Below are 22,308 nucleotides of genomic sequence, written 5' to 3'. Positions count from 1 at the left end.
GGCTTAACTTCTTGAGGCTATCCTGTGTCCTAACCTGAATTTTATTGACTTGATCCTTACTGTTTTTGTAAGATTACAGAGTTTGTGGCTTAACTCTTAGAAGATATGTAGAGCTTAGTGATATGGTTTAGTGGATAACTTGTTAGTGTTAGGTCAGAGGTTGGACTCGGTGATCTTGGAGGTCTCTTCCAGCCTAGACGATTCTGTGATATGCTCCTGTACTGAAACACTCTTGTATTTATTCTCCCCAGTTTTTGAGACATCTCCCGTAACATTTCATCTGAAGTGCCAGGAAAAACAGGTTCTGTTTTGATTTAGATGAAGACCATTCTTTTACAGACCATGGCTATTCAAAAAATCCCCCCAGATCCTAATAGATACTAATCATATTCAACATTTCATTGTTCTTGATCACACTTCAGTGCTTTTCTGATTTCCTGAGCAATTTTACAAGTGGAACATGAAGCACTCCAGAGAGTGCTACCACACACAGATGTTCTTCACACTGTGTGAATCCTAAGTGTCTTCAGCTTCTTACCCAACAGCTTAAATTTTCCTTACTGGATTTTCTTTCCATGCCCTATTGTTATTATCCCATAGACCAACCTTGCCTTCTGTCCAGGGCTTTCTGAGAAGCTGTCTAGACACAGTGTGAAGTGACGTTTTTAACAGGTCAGGCAGGTCCTTGCTACCCTCACAAACCAGGTAACATCAGCTAGGATAACCTGGATTGAGGGGAGCACCAGGCCACCCTCTGGAGCTTACCTGCTGGATAGTTTCACCCTCCTCAGTTTGCTTCCTGTCTGCCCTGAAACATTCCTTCGAAACTATGTGGGTTGTAGCCTGGAGCTGAGACTGCTCTTTGATGTTTCTTGTCTTAGCTTTGTCTGCCTGAGCTGCTGGGGCTCGGCTGGTCCGGCATCCAGGCGGTGCTTCTCCTCTGAAGCCTGCAACCTGCCTGCCCGCATGCAGCCACATGCTGGGAGCCCAGGGGCAGGCCAGTTGCTGTAGTAACCAGGAAGCCCCTGCACTCCTGAATTTTCACCTGTGCTTCATTTTGTTTGCATTGCTCTTAGCCCCTTTCCCCAGCATGCTATTTGGCTTTCCCTGTCTTTCCCTTAGCTCCTGTCTTGTCCTACTGTTAACATACACTACAATTGTTTTTTTAACGTCTGGGGAGTTAAGCATTTGTAATCCTATTGCCTGTTCCCCACTCCCCCCCCACCCCCAACTTCTGTTTCAGCCAGACTGCTTTGAACTTCTGTGCATTTAAATGTGGCACTTTGTTACTGCAGCTCTGTTTCTTAAAGAGTTGTGTCCCCTCTGCTATAGCTGTACATGCTTGGAGTTTATCCAGGTAACCAGATTGGTAGGGACTTGCCCATCACATTTATGTCACTGCTGGCACATGTTCAGATAATAACCTCACTAAATAAGATACTATTTCAGATCTCCCTTGTATCATTTTATTGTAGCACAGACCAAACCATCATTGCCATCTTTCTAGGCAGAGATCTACCTCTTTGTCATAGAGGTGTGTAAAGCTTGTCAGTGGTGACCTGTTTCCTGCAAGTGCCAGATAATTATTTACTAAACATAGTGTGCGTTTCTCGGTTTGTAAGTACTGCAAGAAAACCGACCCCCCACACACACAATGACTGTTTCCCTAAACCCTCGTGCACATTTAAATCCAGAGCATGTTCTAAAGGCATCATTGGGAAGAGCTGGGATACTTGGCATGGGCCCAGAGGTGAGGCCTGATGTTAAAGGGAGACTGTCATCTCCTAGCTCATTCTTGACAGCATTTTTTGGGTTACTTTTCCTGTGTTGGAACTGTACTGAGATAAATATGAAGAGGAAGAGCCATGCAGAGTTTGGGAAAACGTGAACTGCTCCTGCATTCTGTCTCTGTACAACTTGTCTAGTACATATTTTGGTCACTGAGTTCTCATCTTGCCTTGCTGCTCTTTTTTCCAGGCTTTGTTCCAGTTATCCCCAGAAGCTGCTGGTGCCTGTCTGGATCACGGATAAGGAGCTAGAGAATGTGGCTTCGTTTAGGTCGTGGAAGAGGATTCCTGTGGTTGTGTACAGGTAAACAAAAAAGCAAACCAGCGCGCTCCCCAAGTCCCCAGTAGTTGCCCTTTAGACAGGCCTAGGAACTTGGTCTGTGATGGTAAAGCAGGATGTTCTCCCAGAGAGAAAAATCTTTGGTAACTGCTGCTTCTTTCCTGCTTGCAGTTAGATCTGAGGTCAGGAGTGACTTTCCTTCTGTGCGAGATGCAGCAAGAATCCCATGTCAAATTCAGGTTCTCTTTGAGTTTCAAAACATTGTCACAAATTGAGGTGTGCCTAGCTGTTACTTTGAAAAGAAGTCTTGGCCAAAATGAGCCTGCTGCATGGCCCTTCGATCAACAACTTATCATGGCCTCGATACACATTTTAGTACCCACATGCAAATCATTCCTGTTTTGACTGAGTTGTGAGAGTTTGAAAACATTTAAGTAACAGGTAGGATGAAATATTTGCCTGTGGCTGAACATCACTGGTTCAATAACTGGTAAATATGGAGAGTACCTCTTCCCCATCAGAGCAGCCTTCCAAAAATTACCTGTATGTGAGGATGCATGAGGCTAGGCAGCAAATAAAGCAGGGCTTTTCAGGGTAGGGGGTTGATTTCTCATTAAACCTGTCTTCTAGGAGGCTGACATGTTTGAACCAAATGGGAAGTTGGTTGCATAGGTGTGCAGGAAGATACCTCACCCAGTCGGTGTATGTTGTAATGTATGTTGTGGTTTCTAGCATCAGACTCGGTGTTAGCAATTATTAAATCCAAATATAAAAAGCTTTGAAAATGTCAGAGCTGCATTACAAAGGAAAGCCCTGAGAAGCAAGAAAGCCAGGAAACAAAACCAGCAAATTTACACATACCTTAACTCTACATCTTTGTTTTACATGGTTTGTGTTACATGCTGGCAAAACAGCATGCTGTTTCTACAAGAACTAAATTCTACAATGAAGTAGTAATGAGCACTGGTTATCGCATGGAGCCTTCCCCTCTTTGCAGCCAAGTCAGCTAAGAAGTTAATTGTATTTGTGATTACTTCTGCTAAAAATGGTCTGGCGCTGGAGACTGTCCCTGTGTGCTTCTCCACCTGAGGGCAAAGCCATGTCTTTTTCTACCCTCTTAAAATTATTTTGTTCAGTACTTTATAATATCACTATAAAGGTACCCAGTAATTTACAGGTTGAGCTGCAACCTTTTGCAGCCTGGTATCAGATTACAAGATGCTGACAAGTGATATTATAAGATGGGTCCAGGCCTTCCCCGTTTCTCTCTCATTTTCACGTGCTCTTTAGCCTTTGTCCTCGAACTTGAAGCATTTGGCCAAGAGGGTCTATGAGGGCCATGGCTGCTTCTGGAGTACCTTGTGCTGTGCCAAGGGGAAGGGACAAAATGCAGAGCCTCACACTCAGCTCCTCATCACCTACAGCTCAGGAGAGAGGACAAGTGGCCTTGGATGCACTCATCCCAGGGACTCAGTCACCACAGGACTGTTTGCTAGAGTTCAGAGATTTTGGAGAGCAAGGCTGAATTCAATGGCTGACATTCGGATCTGTAAAGCATGACACCAAAGGTATCACATTATCAGTTTCCTTACAGAAAGTATAATTCAGCTGGTAAGCAAAGCAGAAATATGGATCTCCGAGTCCTCAGTGGAGGACATGGACAGTGGAGATTCAGGACCCTCCAGGCACAACTCACTTTTAAAGCAACACAGAGGATGCAATCAATTATTTAGTTGACTACAGAGGCAGACGGGCATTGTATGCCAGCTGCTCCTCGTTATTACTCTGTCTGCACAGCCACCTTCAGAAGACCTTGGGACTACGTTAGCAGGAGAGCTTCTCACAGATGCTCAGCAGTCGCCTTTGACTGTGTTCATGCTGCAGCGAGTGTCAGGGAAGCAGTGGGCAGATGGTGGACGTTGCTGCAGCCCCATGCTGAGCGTTGGTCTCAAGCCTTCTGGTCAAGGTGGAGTGGGCCAGGGCTCTCATCTGTAGGCCTGGAAACTGAAAGCACTCGCATGAATGCATCTCAGGTGGGAATCTTTAGGTGATGCTGAGAAGCAGCAGCTCCGTAAACCCTCTCGGCAGTTTCTCATGTTTTAAGCTGAGCTGCTTGACTTTGCATTGTGGGTGAGAGCTCCTATGGCCAGAATAACAGTCAGGAAAATCAAGATGGCATGTGCTAAGAACATCACATCTGCTCTAGCCTTGTGCTCTGAGTGAATCTGGGAGTAAAAGATCAACTGATAAAATACAAGGCATGTCATACTCCAGCTTTGGATTCTGAAAGGGTCTTAAGTCGTCTAGACTAAACTGAGGATCGCTGGGGAATACTTATGTCCACATAAGTTAACATGCTATGGCACTTTCTGCCATTCCAGTTTCAAGAAAGGATCATTTTTCCTTGGGGAAAACTTCCATTAAGAAAAGAACCAAAACTCCATACACTCGTGTTTTGGAGATCTGCAGGAGACCACAGAGTCAAGCTAGCTATGGGTACTCCCCTGATCTAGGAAGCTCACGGCAGGCTTGGTTTTGGTTCTTATACTGGCACCTGCTACACTTTCTGCTTACTGATGACTTCATGTTCATCAATGTTGGCCATATTTCCTCGTGTTTATTAGCACATCATTACATCTCTTGAAACTGGTTACCTCAAGACCATGCCCTGCCCAGTATTTGTTGCGCTGCTCAGAAGCCTGTGGTACCAAGAAATTCTCTAAATGTAGTATGACGCTTTGGCCACGCTTCTAGTACTGCATTGGACAGGCCATCACTGGCTGCAGGTGGCCTCATACAACTCACATCTACACAGCTAAAGTCCTTTCCTACCCTCTGCACCCCAAAACAGTGCTGTCACATCCAAACAGGCTGCTGGGAACAGTCCCTGGCACAGCACCTGCGTGTCCCAGAAACGTGCTCAGGCGCTGTCTGGGAAAGTGCTAGTTGGCACAGGCCGAAAATTGTGGGTGTGCTAACAAACAGGCTTGGATGATCACAGGCCAGTGCTTAAGTCCACACCTTGGCTCTGTTTCATTTACTAGTATAAACAAAGCCTTTGCTGCTGTCTGTATTAACCATCCTTCAGTGATCCCAATGCCAGAAACAGACCTCCTGGGAGTGTAACTCATCTTGCAAAACAAAACGGCAGCAGAGGATGGCACCAAATGAGAAAGGACTCCAAAGTATTTTGAGTTAGCTGCATATGAATATTGTTTTTTGGAAGTCTTCAGTTCAGAATCTTCATCAGTATTAATTATGGGATGTCATTAGCAATAAAAACTTTTTCAGTGTTTACTGGTAAGTTGCTTCAGGAGAATCTTGTCTCTGAGGAGCAAAACCATTTCTACAAACTGCAGTAGCTGCTGGTGAGATGCCACCACTCTTGAAAGAAATTCAAAGTTTCAGTGTATTTTCTGGATGTACTGCCTTATAGCAAATAATGTGAACAAGCATTGTCATCCACTGTGGAACAGCAGAGCCCATAACAGGGGGATGACAGCATGAGGAAAAAGAGACCTTCAAGAGTGCTTCTACTACTAGCCCCCACCAGCAACTGAACAGCCTTTGAGTGATGGGATGAGGCTTGTGCTAGTGTGTTTTAGGATCTAGGCTGTTATGTATTCTGCTTGGCCACCAATGCAGGTTTTTCAGAGGTGTCAACCTTCAAAGAAAATATTTGGATGTTGTCAGCTGTTTTATCTCTGTCTTTGTTCTTACTCTAGCTCGTCTTCAGAGAGGTGTCACATGCGGGGCAGTGGGACAGGGAGGGGTGAGTGCACAGGGCTGTCCAGGTTCTTGTCCCCTCCCTGAGAAGGGCCAGGCACCACGAGCAGCGTCTCAAGGAAGTGTAACAGACAGGACAGGGATGCAGGTATTCTGCCCTGCTGTGTCTTTGGAGCAGCCAAAGTATCTTAGACTTCCCGCGGCATATATTCAGGAGAACGTATGGTTGTGTTTCGTGGTCACTTGGTGGACCTACCCACCATGAATTAATGTATTTGTAATTCCATATCACTGTGGCAGTGAGTCCACTCTCTGTTACGGTTGTGGATGGATTAGAGAAAGAAGCTTGTGTGATTATGAAGATGCAGGTGTGTGATGTGGTGTCATAATATTTTCTGTTTTGTTCTTTTCTTAATAATTCCTTGCACATTCGTAACCTTTCTGCTTCCTTTGAGCACTGAGCTGAGGCTCTTTGAGAACTGCAGTAGCTTCAAAGTCTTTGAGATTTGGCAGCTTATTATGCATAACTGTTTCATGTCATAACTGGGATACTTATTGATCATCTTTAAATACTTTTCAATTATTATTGTTACATTTTTATCGCTCAGTATCATGAGATCCTCTGCATTTTTTCCAGTCAGCTATGACTCTCTTGGATAATTCTGTAGCACCAGCAAAATTTGTCACATAATCATCCACTCCCTTTTCAGGCCACTTGTGACTGACTTGACAAGTATGTTCATGTGAAAAATGAGTACTTCTTTTTATTTCAGACTTTCTGTCAGGCCTTGATTAGCAGCAGCCAGGGTAAGGTTCACATTGCAGGGGTTATTAGTAAACACCAGCGCAGGCCTCCACCCAGAAACTAACTAGTCCGATGCTGAGTGAGTTAATCTTTCTAATTTACAAGCACTAAATGAAATGGTTTAAGAACCAGTACATAATGTAACGGAGGAAAAAAAGTGAAAATAGAAGAACAGAACAGTAGTACAAGAAATAACTATGACTTTCCCAAAGTACAGCCATATTTATCTGAAGTTCTCTCTAGTTTCTTAGGGGAGTAATGACAAGAACAACTGGCAGCTTCCCCCTTGCTACAGAAACTCTGGATCATTTTAGTGGTGGTCAAGATCCCAGCACAGCCACCAGTCCCAGGGGTGCAGCTGACCCTGGAGCTGCCGCCATCCGCTGGCACTGCGTGTTCCTGACAGCCACTCCTGCAAACACTGCAGCAACCTGCTCCTCTGCAATCTCGTTTTGCCAGCTGTTCCAGCTCCATTAGCCGCTCCTGCGCTACTCACAGCCACCTTCTGTTCCTCAGCGCTGAGATTTGAGTGACAGCCTCTGTGTCACTGCTGTCGTTATGAATAATGGTTATTTGAAATGCCCTGCCCTGTTTCACTGCTTGACTACAAGGGTAAATGCAGCAGATGAAGCAGTGAGGAGGGTTGCACAAGCACTGGCTGTTTGTAGATGTGTGGGGAAGTTTGCTGGGCTCATTCCTCACCTCTCTGGGGGGATTCATCCGGCTCTTGCTTGTTTTGCAGACATGTGCGCAACGGGGCAGTGATTGCACGCTGCAGCCAGCCTGAAATCAGCTGGTGGGGCTGGCGAAATGCTGACGATGAGTATCTTGTGACATCTATTGCCAAAGCCTGTGCCTTGAACCCTGGAATAAAGGTTCCTGGTGGCATGCCACACAATGGAAGCAGCGATGGCAGCGAGGCCTGCGAGGCTGACTTCGGTGAGGCAATGTGCTCCCTTCTGCTGTCTCTTGAATGTGTGAATTATGGTGTGGTTCCTACGTCTAAATGTTGTTGTTGCCACTGACAGGGCTGTTACAGTGAAAGATTTAAACCCAACGTCCAGGTTAATAATCTGGGCCCTGCATGTGGGACATGTCTCTGGGCTTGTACACAGCCAGCGTTGGGTTGTGCTGGAGGCCTGTTGTAAGAGGGAGGGAGGTGCCAGGAACTCAGTCTGTGCTGTCTCTGCAGACTCGTCCCTGACCGCATGTTCAGGTGTGGAGAATGCGGGAACTCCTCAGAAGCTGCTGATTCTTGATGCCAGATCCTACACCGCAGCTGTGGCCAACAGAGCAAAGGGAGGAGGCTGCGAATGTGAAGGTACACAGAGCTAAGCAAATCCCACAGTGAGTTTCTCTTGAACCTGCTGTGTTGAGTTGGGCCCTGGAGCACAGTTTGGGTCAGGCTGGCATTTTGGTGCTCACTCTCTGGGAGCACGTTCCCCTTCTCACTCATGCAGTCTGTTATTCCAGACATATTGCTGCTGGCCCACAAGGCTTTTCTAGAAACACTCCCTACCTTCTGCTGGAGACTAGAAACAGTGCTGCGGGGTACAACCAAACTATGGGCATAGAGGCACTTGCTGCAGTGGCAGCAGCACTTTCTGAATGTTTCTGTCTCTGTTGTGTTCAGAGTATTACCCAAACTGTGAAGTGGTGTTCATGGGCATGGCCAACATCCACTCCATCCGCAACAGTTTCCAGTATCTGCGTGCTGTCTGCAGCCAGGTGCCAGACCCTAGCAAGTAAGTGACCTTATTCTAGCTGAGTTTGATGCCTTATCTGTTAATGTCCTGCAGGCTTTTTTTCTTCCTTTTTCTTTTTCTCCACTCCAGATTTCTACCTCACAAAATGGAGGGAAAGCACTCACAGTGCTTAAATGGTGGTGCCCATTTTGATCCCCAGTAATCCAGAATAGATTGTGTCACTGACTCAGTATCACTTACCTATTTGTATCCTCTGCGGGTTTCAAAAACATAGCTGTTTTGGGGAAAAACTGAGATTAGGTGATGGATACTTCGTAGTTATTCACAAACTGTCTGACTCCTCTTTTGGACATGTTTTAAAAAAAACACTGTTTTTTTCACCGCTAAGGAACCATCTCCTTGCTTTTTGCACACCTTCTAGCTGGCTTTCTGCCCTGGAGAGTACCAAGTGGCTGCAGCACCTTTCTGTCATGCTGAAGGCAGCGGTGCTGGTCTCCAGTGCAGTTGACAGAGAAGGGCGTCCAGTGCTGGTTCATTGCTCGGACGGCTGGGACAGAACTCCACAGATTGTAGCACTGGCAAAGATTCTTTTGGACCCTTACTACAGGACCATGGAGGTACACATTGTGCTATTCTGCGGTTTCATGTCTGCTAAATGACAGTCTTTGAGTGTCGTCAGAAAGGAACAGAACTGTATTTGGCAATTAGCTTAGTGGCATTTCAGAGCTGCTCTTACAGGTATTGAGTTTTTCTGTATGGTCTTCCTGCGTGTTTTCAGTAAACTATATACCTCGTTCCCAGTGTCGTAAGGCACTTTGGAAAACAACCTGTTGTGCTCAAGGTGCACCTGCTTCCCTGTACTTCCTTGTGTTTATTCTCGAGGCTGTTTGTCATATAGAAATAACAGTTGTCACTTTGTTTTTGGAAACCTCTGACGTTCCTGTAGCTTTGCTCCCAAACCAAGCACAGATACAACATTCTTTGCAGACCTCCAGAAGTCCTGAGATTTCCTGGCCCTGCCAGCAGACAGAGTTTGCCTTGTCTTGCTAAGTGCCTACAGCAAAGTCGCCTGCAGTTAGTTTTCTCTTGTGTTCACAGGGTTTCCAGGTGCTTGTTGAATCAGATTGGCTGGATTTTGGTCACAAGTTTGGTGATCGCTGTGGTCACCAGGAGAAGGTGGAAGATCAGAATGAGCAATGCCCAGTTTTCCTCCAATGGCTGGATGCTGTTCATCAGCTTCTGAAGCAATTTCCTTGCCTCTTTGAATTTAATGAAGCTTTTTTGGTAAGAAATATGCATGCAAACATTTCTTTGTTCCTTGCAAGATGTGAGCAGAGGCAGAGAGAAGGCCATAATATTTTACAGCATTATAGTTGAAAAACAAAAATTGAATTCTTTAAAAATGGGGAAGTGTCTGAGTACTGCTTAGGTTTCTGCTGGCATTCCTGACATACCTACAGTGTACGGGTTCAGCCCTGCACTTTGGTTGTGGTATTTTGACCTGGTTCTGTATGTGTAATGCTCCTGATGGCTTCTTGCAATTTCTTCTTTCTCCCAGTAGGGATTGCAGGCTTGGAGTACCTGGCAAACTGGGCAGTGATTAAGGTTTTATATTGTCTAATTTCTTTGAATCACTTCTTCTCCGTGTCCCTTTCTAGCCCAGTGAATTCAGATTTTCTGAATTCAGAATTCAGGAGCATTGTTCTGATCAAAAGCTTGATTTGCATCTCTCAGACATACTTAAAAAAAAAAATGGGGGGGGGAGGGGCAAGCGATAGCTATTAACTGCTGACTTACCAAGTAATAGTTTAGGGTCATAGAAGGATGGATATGGTATTGGTTGACTGTTGCTTTTGCTTTAAGCTAAGTGGTTCCTGTTATCCCCTCTTTGTCCTGCCCTGTGTGACAGAGGACCACAGTAAGGTCACCAGCTAGATAGGAAGTGCATGGACCATCCTAGACAGGTAGAAGACACTGCCCTTGGGGACAGGAGACACTGCTTACCAGTGGCCATGACAATTGTTCTCCTTTTGATGCTGCAGGTGAAGCTGGTGCAGCACACATATTCCTGCCTCTATGGGACCTTCCTTGGGAACAGCCCATGCGAGCGAGAGATGCACAACATCTACAAGCGTACCTGCTCCGTGTGGTCCCTCCTGCGGGCTGGCAATAAGAACTTCCACAATCTTCTCTATATGCCAGGGTCTGAGCAGGTGAGTAGAGCTCCTGGTCTAGTCTTCTGGGCTCTGTGCCTGCCGGGCACTGGGGACTGTATAAAGAGAGACTGGAGAGGTTTCCTTCTGTGTTCATCTCTAAACATAGCGATTGTTGCAGGTGCTGCATCCAGTGTGCCATGTCCGAGCACTGCACGTCTGGACAGCAGTCTATCTCCCAGCTTCCTCCCCACATCCTCTGGGACAGGATGATATGGACATTTACCTGCCCCCTGGATCTCAGAGCCAGGAGTTCAGTGGCAGATGTTTGGACAGGTAAGAGCCTGGAGCTCCAGTCCCAGGTTGCCTCCTACCCACAGTCATCTTCCCCTTCTTGCTCATTATAGTTTCTCTGTCTTACCTGTTGTGCTTATTATCTTTGCTGTGGAGAGCAAGAGCTCAGTAGCATTGTCCCAGCCACTTGGAGAAGAACATGTATAATTCCCCGCTGCTCCTAAAAAGGCAGATCGTGGAGGCTGCGATGTAGTTTTGTGCCTTTCAGTTCATGCTGCTGCACCCCTCTACCTCACCCACCCCGTGATCTCTAATTAGGAACATTTCTCTTATCTCAGTTTCAGCTGAAATGAGGGAAATTTCAAGAGTTTTGTTCTGAGATTTGCTTTGCTTCTGGGTTCCAGATTACCGAAGACAAGATCTATGGATGACCTGCTTTCAGCCTGCGACTCCAGCAGCCCGCTGACCCGCACATCTAGCGATCCGAACCTGAATAACCACTGTCAGGAAGTCCGGGTGGGCCTGGAAGCCAGGCATGCCACTGCTGAGGGAGCTGAGCTGCACGTGGGAGAAGGCAGCATGGTGGCTGCAGGCGAGGCACGGGAGGTGGAAGAGCATCAGGAAAATGCCCCCCTGCAAGCCAGCAGTGTTTTTAGCGGCTGTGCTGAGCATGAAGTGCATAGCAAGCAACAGAGCAGCTGGGCATCTGTGCCAGCAAGCAGTGTGTCTCTGGAGACGGAAAAGGGAAATGTAACGTACATGGAGGAACTGGATGGCACACGTCCAGCTCCAAATCCTTCCAAGCAGGAAAATGTTGACAGGGTTCCTACCAGTTCTGAAAAGCAATTAGAAACCTGTTCCCAGGAACCCTTGAAGGCTGCTGACTTGGCATCCAGTGGAGGAGGTTGCCCCAAGAAAAACACCACCTGCCAAGACATTCCCAGCCAGGAGACCCTGGCACCAAGTGCTCCTTGTCAGGAGCTGGGCACCCCCTGCCCGGATGAAGATAAGGGCAAAAGCGATGCTAGAAGGAATGGACCCTGTGAGGAGCTCTGTCGGCTGGGGAGAGTCCCGCTAGAGCAATGGCGCAAACCTATTTCCCAGAGCCAAAGCAGCGAGTTCTCCTTCCTGGGGTCCAACTGGGACAGTTTTCAAGGAATGGTGACATCGCTCCCCAATGGGGAGCCTGCACCCAGACACCTCCTCTCCTATGGCTGTTGTAGCAAGAGGTTGAGCAGCAAACAGCTACGGGTGCCTGGCCTGTGCCTCAGTGGCCAGTGGTCTGCCAGAGAAGGCGCGAAAGCCTCAGTCTGCTCTGGCCATGTCGGCACGCATTTTGCAGGCTCTGCAGCGAAGCCCAGCCGTTCATGGCTACCCTGCCACCTGAAACAAGCATCTGGTCCCAAGCACGTGCCGCCAAAATGTCCTTCTCCTGTGCCTCCTCTCTACCTGGACGATGACGGGCTGCCCTTCCCCACAGATGTGATTCAGCACAGGCTGCGGCAGATCGAGGCCAGCTACAAGCAGGAGGTGGAGCAGCTACGCAGGCAGGTGCGAGAGCTGCAGCTGCGGCTGGACATCCGCCACTTCTGTGCTCCACCCGCCGAGCCACCCATGGACTACGAGGATGACTTTGTAAGTAACTGCCTCTGACACCCCAAGTCCAGCCATGCATCTCCTGGCCAGCAGTGGTCCCTGCACACCCCTCACACTACCCGTTCCAACCCACATTCACCTTTAGAGTGGATGGTTAATACTGCTGCTGTGTTTCTTCAGCCCCTTTCCCCTCTTTTCCCAGTGCCATGTCCTCATGCCACCCAGAAGTACCTCTGCTTCCTGGGGGCCAGGCAGTGGCTCCTAGACGGTTGTGAATGCTTCAGCCCTTTGCTCCTTGTGTGGAGAACTGCAGAGCTAGCCACGTGCCCCTCATAAGCACTGTGTGGCTGGAGAGGGAATGCCCTTGGCTCTGTGATTGAGGCAGCTGAGGGGATTTGTGACTTGTTCTCTTTTTGCAGACATGTCTGAAGGAATCAGATGGCAGTGATACTGAGGACTTCTGTTCTGATCATAGTGAAGACTGTTTGTCAGAAGCGAGCTGGGAGCCTGTTGATAAGAAGGAGACGGAGGTACGTGTGCTGTTACGGCAGCTGTAAAGGTACAGGAGAGGATGTTTCTTCCTAGCAGGTAACTTCAATGGTTATGGCAGCAGAGAGTGGGCTGGAGGAAAGGCCGAGAGCAGCAACCCTTGTCCTTTAAGACAAGGTGCAAGAGGCTCTGCATCCTCTGCTGCTGCTGCTGTGTCCAACAGAAGAGGACCTGTGGGATGGGCTTTCTCAGGGCTAGCCTGTTCTGGTCCAAAGCAACATCTCAGCCTGCATCTTGGGTCCTGAGACCTGGTTGGTGTGGTGTTACAGATTTAAAGCTGATGAGGACTGGTGTTTGCCCTAGGTTACGCGGTGGGTTCCAGACCACATGGCCTCGCATTGTTTTAACTGCGATTGTGAATTCTGGCTGGCCAAACGGAGGCATCACTGCAGGTAAACAATATTTTTGCTGCAGTTCCACTCTTCTTCTCTGCTTTTGTCTGTCAAACCTCACAAAATGCTTGAGTGCAATCTTTGTCCCCTCCACCTCCGAGGAGAAAGTGTTAAGTCCATCCTTTATTCACCAGGTCTCATAAATTCCCTGCAGGTTTCCAGTCTGCTATGTTGTCCTTGTTTCCATTTCCTTTTTGATCCTTTTGGTCTTTGATCTTTTTTCTGGGTAGTAGTGCCTACTAGTCCCTTTCTAGTGCTAGCCAGCCAGATTGTGCTGGGAACCACATTATTTTTTAAGAAACGTGCTGACTAGTTGTAAGTAAGGCTGAGACTTCACTCCTGAACTTGGTCCTTTGCGCTTGCTGAAATTTGCTGTGGCATTCCCAGCTCTCGTCTCACTGCTTTTCTTGCTCCTTCACAGGAACTGTGGGAACGTGTTTTGTGCCGGTTGCTGCCATCTGAAGTTGCCCATCCCTGATCAGCAGTTGTATGACCCTGTCCTCGTTTGTAACTCCTGTTATGACCACATCCAAGTGTCTCGTGCCAGGGAGCTCATGAGCCAACATCTGAAGAAGCCCATCGCCACAGCTTCCAGCTGAATGCCAGCCAAGGGACCTGTCTAAGCCCAGCCTTTTCTCTCATGGGTTTGAAGGGTGACTCTGCCTCCACTGTAATTGTGAAGGCCTTTGGTGCAACACTTAAACACCAAGCTTGAATGCACTGTCTTCAACAGTCTTACTATCGGTCTGGAGCAGAGGAGCTCAGATTGGAGTACGGTGTGTGTCCCCACTCTGGTACCGGTGGGCCCGTACATTGTAGTCTGATGACCTAGGGCTAAAGAGGGCATTGCAACCTCTTTCTTCTGTGGGCTGGAAAGCAATGTTTTCACAGATATTGCCTGTGCAAAGTACCCCCAAAGCAATAGGAAGGCATGTTTAGAACCAATTCCCCCAGCAAAGGCAAGCTGCTGTACAAGGAAGAGGGCAGACTCTAGGTGGTACCATGTGCTTTCAAAGGGCCTCAGCCTGGAGCAGGTCTGTAGATTCTCTTTCCATGAGTGTGATTTGTGATCAGCTTGGTGAACAAGACTCATTAGCCATCACTAATTGATTTTCTCTTGAGCATTGAAGAGAAATTCATTCTGGCTGAAAACGGGCCAAGCAGATTTCACCCGTTTTCATGCTCCGCTAGGATTGGTGAATGCACTTGACTTTGTCCCTGCCCCCCAAGCAATGTGGGGAGATGGGAGATTGGCTTTTTCACTTCCTGCTCTGCCCGTCTGCTTTGTCTGCAGTAGTGTCACAGCCTGGTGCTAACACAGGAATGGCACCCTGATCCTCTCCTGGCATGGAAACAGAACTTGTGTTCCTGTGTTGCTCCTCCTCCCCTTTTCTGCCCTCAGCTCTCCACTTCCTACTGCTCTTTATCCTGAAAACTTGATACCTTGAGGGTATAGGCCATAATGTGTTGTTTTACCTCCTGGAATGTGCTGTCTGGTGTATGTGAGGGTTTCAGTCCAAATGCTGCTATATATTTCTGTGCACTTAATGTAACCCGAAGAAGGGAGAATGAAGCATTGATACCAAAATGGGGCTGGGGAAAGACACTGGCTGACATAGACACTACAGTCTGTGCTTTTCACTTTAGGATGTACAACCAAGCTACAGTGATAAACATGACATGTGGCATCTGTTCAGTGATGGAAACAATATCTCTGTTTTGCCCCAGCGCTACCTAAAATGCCTCTTGAATTTGACATCTTTTTTTGTCGCCTGTACAGTGGTCGAAGTTCAGAGTTGCCAACTTGTAATTGCCTCTCTACTTGTTCATTAAACTAGAGAACGGGAATCCCAGCTCATTCCAAAAATAAAAAAATAAAAAAATTAACAACTGAACTGGGGTTAGGAAAAAAGTGGGCTTCGGGTGAGCGTTCTGCAGATATTAATGAGGAAGAAGAGTTTGACCATGAGGCATTTCTTTATAGAAATGCAAGTTTTCTTTCCAACAATATGAAAATGTACTATGTATTCTGTATGTCATGAGCTGAGACTTTATATGTTGGGAAGGGAGTACCTGTGAGGGCATTTGGTCTAACAACAAGGCAAAGTACTTCATGCTGTTGTGATCTCCCAGATTTTTTGCTAATGGTTTGTCATCTCTATCAGAGGGAATGGAATAATGACCCTCTCCTGTACTTTGATATGTCAGCCTCTGGTTTTGTAAGTCCCAATAGTGCAAGTAAAGCTAGCATCATCTGAAGACCCTGTACTTACTTGGACTCTGCTTCTTTTCCATACTGGGAACAACCAATATGGCTTTGGGAAGAGAAGGCACCTTGCTTCAGATTCTCCCTTGCCTTGTACCTTGCAGTCATTGCCAGACATGGAAGAGTGACCATTGGGCTGGCAGAAGAATTTGGATTTGTTCCTGTTTTGCACATGTTGGAATGACTGCAAGCAATAAGGAAGCCAGAAACTAGGTACTCCTGGCTCTTCCGTTCAGGCCATTAGTCCAAACTGCTTTTAGCTCTTGTGAGTTTCAGTGTCACAATGTGCTGGCCAAAAACTCTAAAATCAGTTTGATAGCATTGTGACAAACAAAATGTGCTGTACAACTCAATACAGTTGAAATAAAATCTCTATATTAGTGCTGCTGTGTTTGGACCCATTCTTTAGTTTGTGGTGTAATCTTACTCATCGTTTCCCTGGCTGTAACTTGCTACCCTTTCCCTTCATTAAGGTATGTTAGGAATTTAGTATCCCTTCTCACAAATAGTAATCAAGAGTAGGACACAAAGCATGCTATGTCATAGTCTTCTACTTTGAGGCTCTATGCTCTTTACCAAACAAAACAACGGCTACCCAAGATGCCAACTTCCTCCAGCCTCTCCTTTAATGACTGGGTAAGGAGAAGGGAAAAATTCCTTACCTCTAAACAAGAGCTGCTAGGGAGGATTCTGTAGCTTTTCGACATGTTTGTACCACTTTTACCTGGTATGTTAGATTTGAACATCTTTAGGGATGGGATGGTTTCACAGGCTTCTGCATAGCTGGATTAGTCCCCAACGTCCAGTCTGTGGGAGAAGTAATGGTCCACTTTCTTTCCTTGTAACTTGGCGAGCTTTTTCCTGCCAGTTTCACTTCTGCATCTGACAGTTGGTTGCATTCCTCTATGCAGAATGGCAGCTGGGGACTGTTTTGTTTAGTCAGCCTGATCTGCCAAGGGTGATGCAGGTACGTAACAGTTTGTAGTGAAACTGGAGTGAAACTTTTAGAAAGCATCCAGGGATCTTAAAATTGAATAGGCCTCTCATAAAACTACTCCAATAGTTCAGGTCAGGCAGGTACCTAAACACTTTGTTGTAGTAGAAAACAGAAGCAAGATAACTTGTCACATTTAAAAATTAACCTTTGCTCTTGAAACAGTCATACAAAGGAAGGTCATCTTTGAAGGCAATGCTTCTGAATGTTAACCGTGAATGATGTTTCTACAGGAAAGGACAGATTAACTTCCAGGCTATGGTCTTAACAGTTCTGATGTCATCTTACTATGCAGTGGAAGACTGGCTGCTAGGACTGTTGTATGACCCTTTTGGCATTCCTTCACCAGAAGGAACGGTACTTCAGCAGAATTTCCCCCTGTGCCTTCAAAGCTGAATATAGGCATTTTGCTTGAGACACTTACAACTGTTATAGTGTCAGGCTGGCAATGCCAGCAAGGGCACTTAACATTCGTGAGTATTGAGCACAGGACAAAGGATTATCACTTAAAGAATATAAAGCCATAATTTGCCAACACGTTCAGCCTGAGGTAATCTATCTGTGCACACTGAAATGTGTCTAAACCTAGCACAAACAGGGAGATCAAAGCTTTCCCCTATCAGTGCAGTAACTGCCATGAATTCTTAGCAAATTAACAACCGGAACTGCTTATGATGTACTATAATACCAGCCACTGAACAAAATAAACATAGATTTAGGTGTAGTGAGAAGTCAGGTCAAGCTTGTGATTGTTGGATATTATTCATCTGCTAAGCCATTAGTAGATAATGCTAAAACTGCAGCAGATGTGAAGAGACATGTTAAGCCTTGGTTATGAAAGAGGGAAAAAAAGAGGAATGTGATATATGGCCTTCTTGTGAACCCTGCAAGTACTGAACAGGAAACAAGTTTAAAGTGAGAGACAGACAAGACGGATGCAGGCTTTCTGAGGTGTGTTTGATGTGCTTCTGGCCATTCATTTTCAACAGTTAAATAGCAGTACAATGCTCTCCCAAAATGTTATGCTTCTGTAAAAGTGAACTTTGGCCACTGCCATTTATTTACGGTACCTTGGGTATCTCTGTATCTCTTAAGTACATACTAATATATATGTCAAACTGTCCTTAGATGAAAGATGCTGTATGCAGTCTCCAGTATGTTTAAAAAGAGTTACTGAAAGCAGCACACGCATCTTCAGTCTCACGAAGTTTAGGTTAGTCATGCAGCTTTAGTCTCCCATGCAACCATATATTTTACTGACATGTCTGTATCCTATTCTTTCTTACTGAAAACAAAGCCAGTTCTGAACCTGTGTCAACCTCTGCATTTGAAAAGCCAGTTGCTGTGCGAACCTGCTGGACTGGCCTATTAAGTGGCGTGTTCATGAGAGAAGACAGCAGCATAAGGGTAAGCCTTCATTATGGGGGTACTTAGGTGCTTTATATGACCTGGGACAAAATATTCAGTGTTACAACTGCCACTTCCCTTTTGTGACTGTAGCCTTATTTCACAGTTAGACAATAAAGTGCTCACTGTCGCCTTCTAACAAAGTAGTCATGTTGTACAAAAATGGATATACTTGTATACCAAGAACGTACATCAAGAAAATATAAGAACAATGCATTTTCATTTTCATTCATGGTCTTAAAAAAAAATGCAAATTTATTTTAGACTTGCATAACTTTTTTTTTTAATGGCTGCAAAGGCACTTGCCAAAAGGAAAGCATTTCGCAGAACTGTATCAGAAATAAAGACTGACAGGCCTGGCTTAACTGTTTCAGTATGTACACTGTGCAGAGCATCTTCCTTTTGAATGAATGGTAAGGGTAAGTCAACTATGCTAAAAGTCAGTGCTACTGAAAGAAGGGAGGCATCAAAGACTTCAGACTTTGAGGAGGCATCAAAAACATCAAAGACTTGTAACAGGTGAGCAACTGAAGAGGAACAAATTCAATAGTCAGTAAATCCAAAAGGGACAAGAATCTCTGCAATGAATTCGTGCATAGAACTGCAGTTCTCAGTTGGTGATTGAATTGTGGAGGCAGCAGTGGTGCTGCCAGACTTGAAGCTGCGAGTAAGGGAAACCAGGACCACCACGAGGGGAGAACCTGTGCTGCCAGGTGGATTGTACTCCTTGCCCGTCTTTTCAGACCCAGAGCATTGCTAGTTTGGGGAAGACTGAATGCTGTAAGTCAGCGTGGGGCTGGAATGCTGTCAAGGTGGGTGTTGAGTGAAGTCTGGAGGGGCGATGAAAGTGTGCAGGGAAAGAGAGATGCAGAGAAGCAGCAGCAGTAAGGCTGGCTGGAAATGCCAGGCGCTGTTGTCAGCTGACAATGATACCTCTAGATCCTGCACTGTCCAACAGCTTTTGACTGAGCTATGTTTCCTGCTGAAAAGCACTTCATTATTATTGATCTGTTTCAAGTAAGAGGAAACTTTCAGTGTTCCCCAAAAACATTCTGAGGGGCACCTACATTGTCTAAAACATGGGCAGTTCAGATGTTGACCTACCAAGACAGCTAAAGGGATCATTACCTTCTCATTGTCAGGCTTGCTGGGCGAGTCAAGCACACTCCCATCTGTGTGACATAGCTATAAGAGAGCTATGAAGCTGTTTCCTTCAGCTTACCTCCTGCCACATCTGCTGTAAGATTGTCTCGTGTGACCTGGCATGAGTGGTGAGGCACTGAAAGGTGCAAGACATGGCTTTGCTGGGAGCAGGCAGTGCTCTGGAAGCTGATGAAAAAACATTCCATTTTTAAAAAGTCATCTGGTTTGCAGCTATGGGCTCAGCTACAAAGTACCAAAGGAAATACTTTAAAGGAACTTCTTAGTTTTAGAGACTCATTCTCTACATTTTAGTTATGGACTACATATTGTTGAGTATGACAAGAGTTATGGTTGACATAAAAAAACTCACCTATCTCAGCTTCAGGCAGTCATAGTCTTCTTGCACTCCTGCACAGGGAAAGAAGAGAAGCCTTAAATAATTTCTTTGACATAGTACAAGAGACAGACTCAGGAATGCTGAGAAAATATTTTGTGAAGTGGACTTTTTCTTGATTTTCAAGTTTGCATTCAGTATGCTTCACTTCAAAGTTATAGCTGTTGACACTGAGCAACCATTACATAATTCTTAAGAGGATAAATTATTACTGAGGAAATAAAAATGCAAAGCCCCTTGGGAAGATGGCTTCATCTTCACATGGGTTTAATGAGTTCAGCTAGAACTGTAGGCCATTAATTCCTCGGGTAGAGCAACTTCTTCCATGGTCCAGGATTTTAGCTTTGACAACAATGCTGGCAAAATTTCTCTTCTTTCCTGCTGTTGCTACTGACTCAGAATTATGGCAAAAGTGCTAAATCTGCCAAAGATAGGCACAGGACAGAGTAGTAATCAGTCTGCTAGAAAAGAGGCAAAAATCATCTCTCTTAATCCCTCCTTACGATCGCTTTCTGTTGACCCATTTCTTATTTTACCTGTCTGCTTTAATTTGAAGTGACCACATCCCAAAATATTTAAGCTAAGCACAGTTTTAACATCTTTTTCCTCGCTTCAGTTATGCAGAAGAGCAGAATGATTTTGCTTTCAGTTTACAAATAAGAACAGTTTCCCATCACAGTTTATTCAACCTTGTCTCCTTTCTATAATTTACTGCACTTTCACTTGCCATGGTGGTTTGGGGCTGTACTGTAAACCAAAGCATTAAAAATTATTTCAGTTAAAGAAATCTTATGACAAGTATCAAATAATGTATTTAAGGCCACAAGATGTGCAGCTGTTTGATCTTCTCACTACTTTCTTGCTCTGAGGGCAGCCAAAGATAGAGGAATATCTTTTTCACTGCTGATGACCCATAGATGGGATGCAGACAGAGAGAGATTACCGTTCTCTTCCTTTCCCACCTCCTTTTTTCTCCTCCCTTTTTGGTTCATAGCAGAGATTCTTGCTCTAAAATTCTAAGAATGGCTGTACTAGGCTAGAAAAAAGTCCCTGTAGCCTGTCTCCAACCACAGCTAGCAGCCAAAGCTCTGAGAAGAGCCTAAGAGGATATACATGTACTAATACATCTCTGGTATGAATGCTGATCATCCACCAATCTATGACTCAGGGACTACCAGTGACAAGTGCCATCTTTAAGAGCCCTGGATGTACTTCTCTTTGTGAATATATCTGGTCTTTTTATTTTTTTTTTCAGCCAAGTAATATTTTGGTATCCAAAACATCCTGTAGCAATTAGTTACCCAGTTTCCCTGTAAGCACCCAACTTGATTTCTTTTATTTGACATCCTCCCAGTTCTTCTACTAGTCACGTTCACTTTCTTTACACTACTTACAATTTTACTACCCACCTTCACATAGTCAAACCCACTCTGAAAATTTCTTCTTCAGTATTTCCGTCTGTTGAAGTTAATCCATATCCTCGATGCTGATTTTCTCTATTCCATTCTAACTCTACTAAAACAGTTCTGGAGTGGGAGAGATGAGAGCTGCACATGTTCACTTTTAGGGCAAAAGTGAAAATTTGTGTTTTCATCTCTGTTCCTTTTCCAATCCCATCTAAACTCACTTTCTTTTCCTTTCTGGGCACTGACACAGCTGTGAGCTGACACTTTCATAGATCTAGTATAACATCATGATTTCTTTCACAAGCAGCATTGTTTCGGTGACCATCACTGGGTACATAAGGTTAAGCTTCTACCAGCACCGAATTCCCCCTGAGTATTGCCCACACCAGCAGATGCATAGCCCTGCAGTCCCTCACAGCAGCTCCGGAGAAGTTAAGGTGAGGAGCACAAGCCATCATCTGGCTCACCAACCTCTTTTTGGGTGCACTCCTGCACAGGCTGGGCGCAGGCCCTCGGTCCCCACAGGATTTAATCACTTTCTGTGGAAGCTGACTCGCTTTCCTGAGCAAGCTGCTCTGAGGAGAAGCGGGCAGCCTCCCTTAGCCCCTGAGGACTCCTCCAAAGGAGTGATCCTTCGCTAAAGCCATTTATGAGGCTGGACTTCCCCTTCAGGCCATAGTTTCCCTCAGCACCTGGCGTTTTTAACCTGTTCCCACGCATGCGGGCTGATAGTAGCACACTTACCCGCGCTTTGGATGATGCCCCCAGGACTGCCTGGCAACGCAGACAGGCAGTTCCAGCAGCAGCAGCTCCAACCCCTGGGGTTCGGTCTCTCTCCTCCTGGGACCCACCGGGAGCCCGTGATAGCACTGGGGCTGAGTGGGTGGCGGAGCTGGAAGGGGCTGAGGGGACATCGGGACTGAGGGACCATCAGCGGGGCTAAGCGGCACTGAGGGGGACTGACAGGGGGCTGAGGGGGATTGAGAGGGCTGAGGAGAACCGGTAAACCAGTGGGTCTGAGGGGACGGCGGAACTATGGGGGGACTGAGAGGGGCTGAAGGAGACTGGGGGCACTGAGGGACTACGGGGAACTGAGAGGGGCTGAGATGAACTGAGGGGGACTGGTGAACCACTGGGGCTGAGGGAGACTGGGGGCACTGGGAGGACGCTGGGACTGTGGGGGGACTGAGAGGGGCTGAGGGGAACCAGTGGGGCTGAGGGGACGATGGGGCAAGGGACCAGCAGCCGGGCTGAGGGGGACCGGGGGGCACTGAGGGGACGGCGGGACTATGGGGGGGGACCGAGGGCAACCAGCGGGGTTTGAGGGACACCGGGGGCGCTGAGGGGACGGCGGTGCCGGGGAACCCGGGGGGGCGGGAGGGGCGCCGGGGCCGAGGGGAGCGGGGGAAC

General features: G+C 46.4%; 1 protein-coding gene and 1 long non-coding RNA gene across 9 annotated transcripts in view; one reads left to right on the top strand and one right to left on the bottom strand.

Annotated features, from left to right (window-relative positions):
* MTMR4 (myotubularin related protein 4) overlaps window positions 1-15,936 on the top strand; it is a 52,983-nt gene extending 37,047 nt beyond the window's left edge. For all 5 annotated transcript variants that reach the window (XM_048068077.2, XM_048068079.2, XM_066979422.1 and 2 more), the window contains 12 exons: window positions 1,978-2,091; window positions 7,341-7,537; window positions 7,791-7,919; window positions 8,232-8,343; window positions 8,726-8,921; window positions 9,403-9,588; window positions 10,347-10,517; window positions 10,639-10,793; window positions 11,156-12,386; window positions 12,767-12,877; window positions 13,200-13,288; window positions 13,710-15,936. In XM_048068077.2, the coding sequence (XP_047924034.1) occupies window positions 1,978-2,091; window positions 7,341-7,537; window positions 7,791-7,919; window positions 8,232-8,343; window positions 8,726-8,921; window positions 9,403-9,588; window positions 10,347-10,517; window positions 10,639-10,793; window positions 11,156-12,386; window positions 12,767-12,877; window positions 13,200-13,288; window positions 13,710-13,887 (2,869 nt within the window). In that variant the 3' untranslated portion in view covers window positions 13,888-15,936. The remainder of the gene's footprint in view (window positions 1-1,977; window positions 2,092-7,340; window positions 7,538-7,790; window positions 7,920-8,231; window positions 8,344-8,725; window positions 8,922-9,402; window positions 9,589-10,346; window positions 10,518-10,638; window positions 10,794-11,155; window positions 12,387-12,766; window positions 12,878-13,199; window positions 13,289-13,709) is intronic.
* LOC106041059 (uncharacterized) lies at window positions 10,346-22,306 on the bottom strand. 4 transcript variants are annotated; one of them, XR_010825654.1, is made up of 5 exons: window positions 21,643-22,306; window positions 19,469-19,506; window positions 19,178-19,284; window positions 10,879-10,971; window positions 10,346-10,573 (listed from the first exon to the last, which is right to left on the bottom strand). It is a non-coding gene; the product is annotated as an uncharacterized lncRNA (long non-coding RNA). The 4 variants fall into 4 exon arrangements; XR_001210266.3 differs by lacking the exon at window positions 21,643-22,306 and having other exon boundaries at window positions 10,346-10,588; window positions 19,469-21,462; XR_001210265.3 differs by lacking the exon at window positions 21,643-22,306 and having other exon boundaries at window positions 19,469-21,462.
* Between the last annotated feature and the right edge of the window lie 2 nt (window positions 22,307-22,308).

The sequence above is a fragment of the Anser cygnoides genome, chromosome 18, assembly GCF_040182565.1.
Source record: "Anser cygnoides isolate HZ-2024a breed goose chromosome 18, Taihu_goose_T2T_genome, whole genome shotgun sequence".
Taxonomy (NCBI): domain Eukaryota; kingdom Metazoa; phylum Chordata; class Aves; order Anseriformes; family Anatidae; genus Anser; species Anser cygnoides.
Note: the sequence above shows the minus strand (reverse complement) of the source record. Positions and strands in the feature narration are given on the sequence as shown.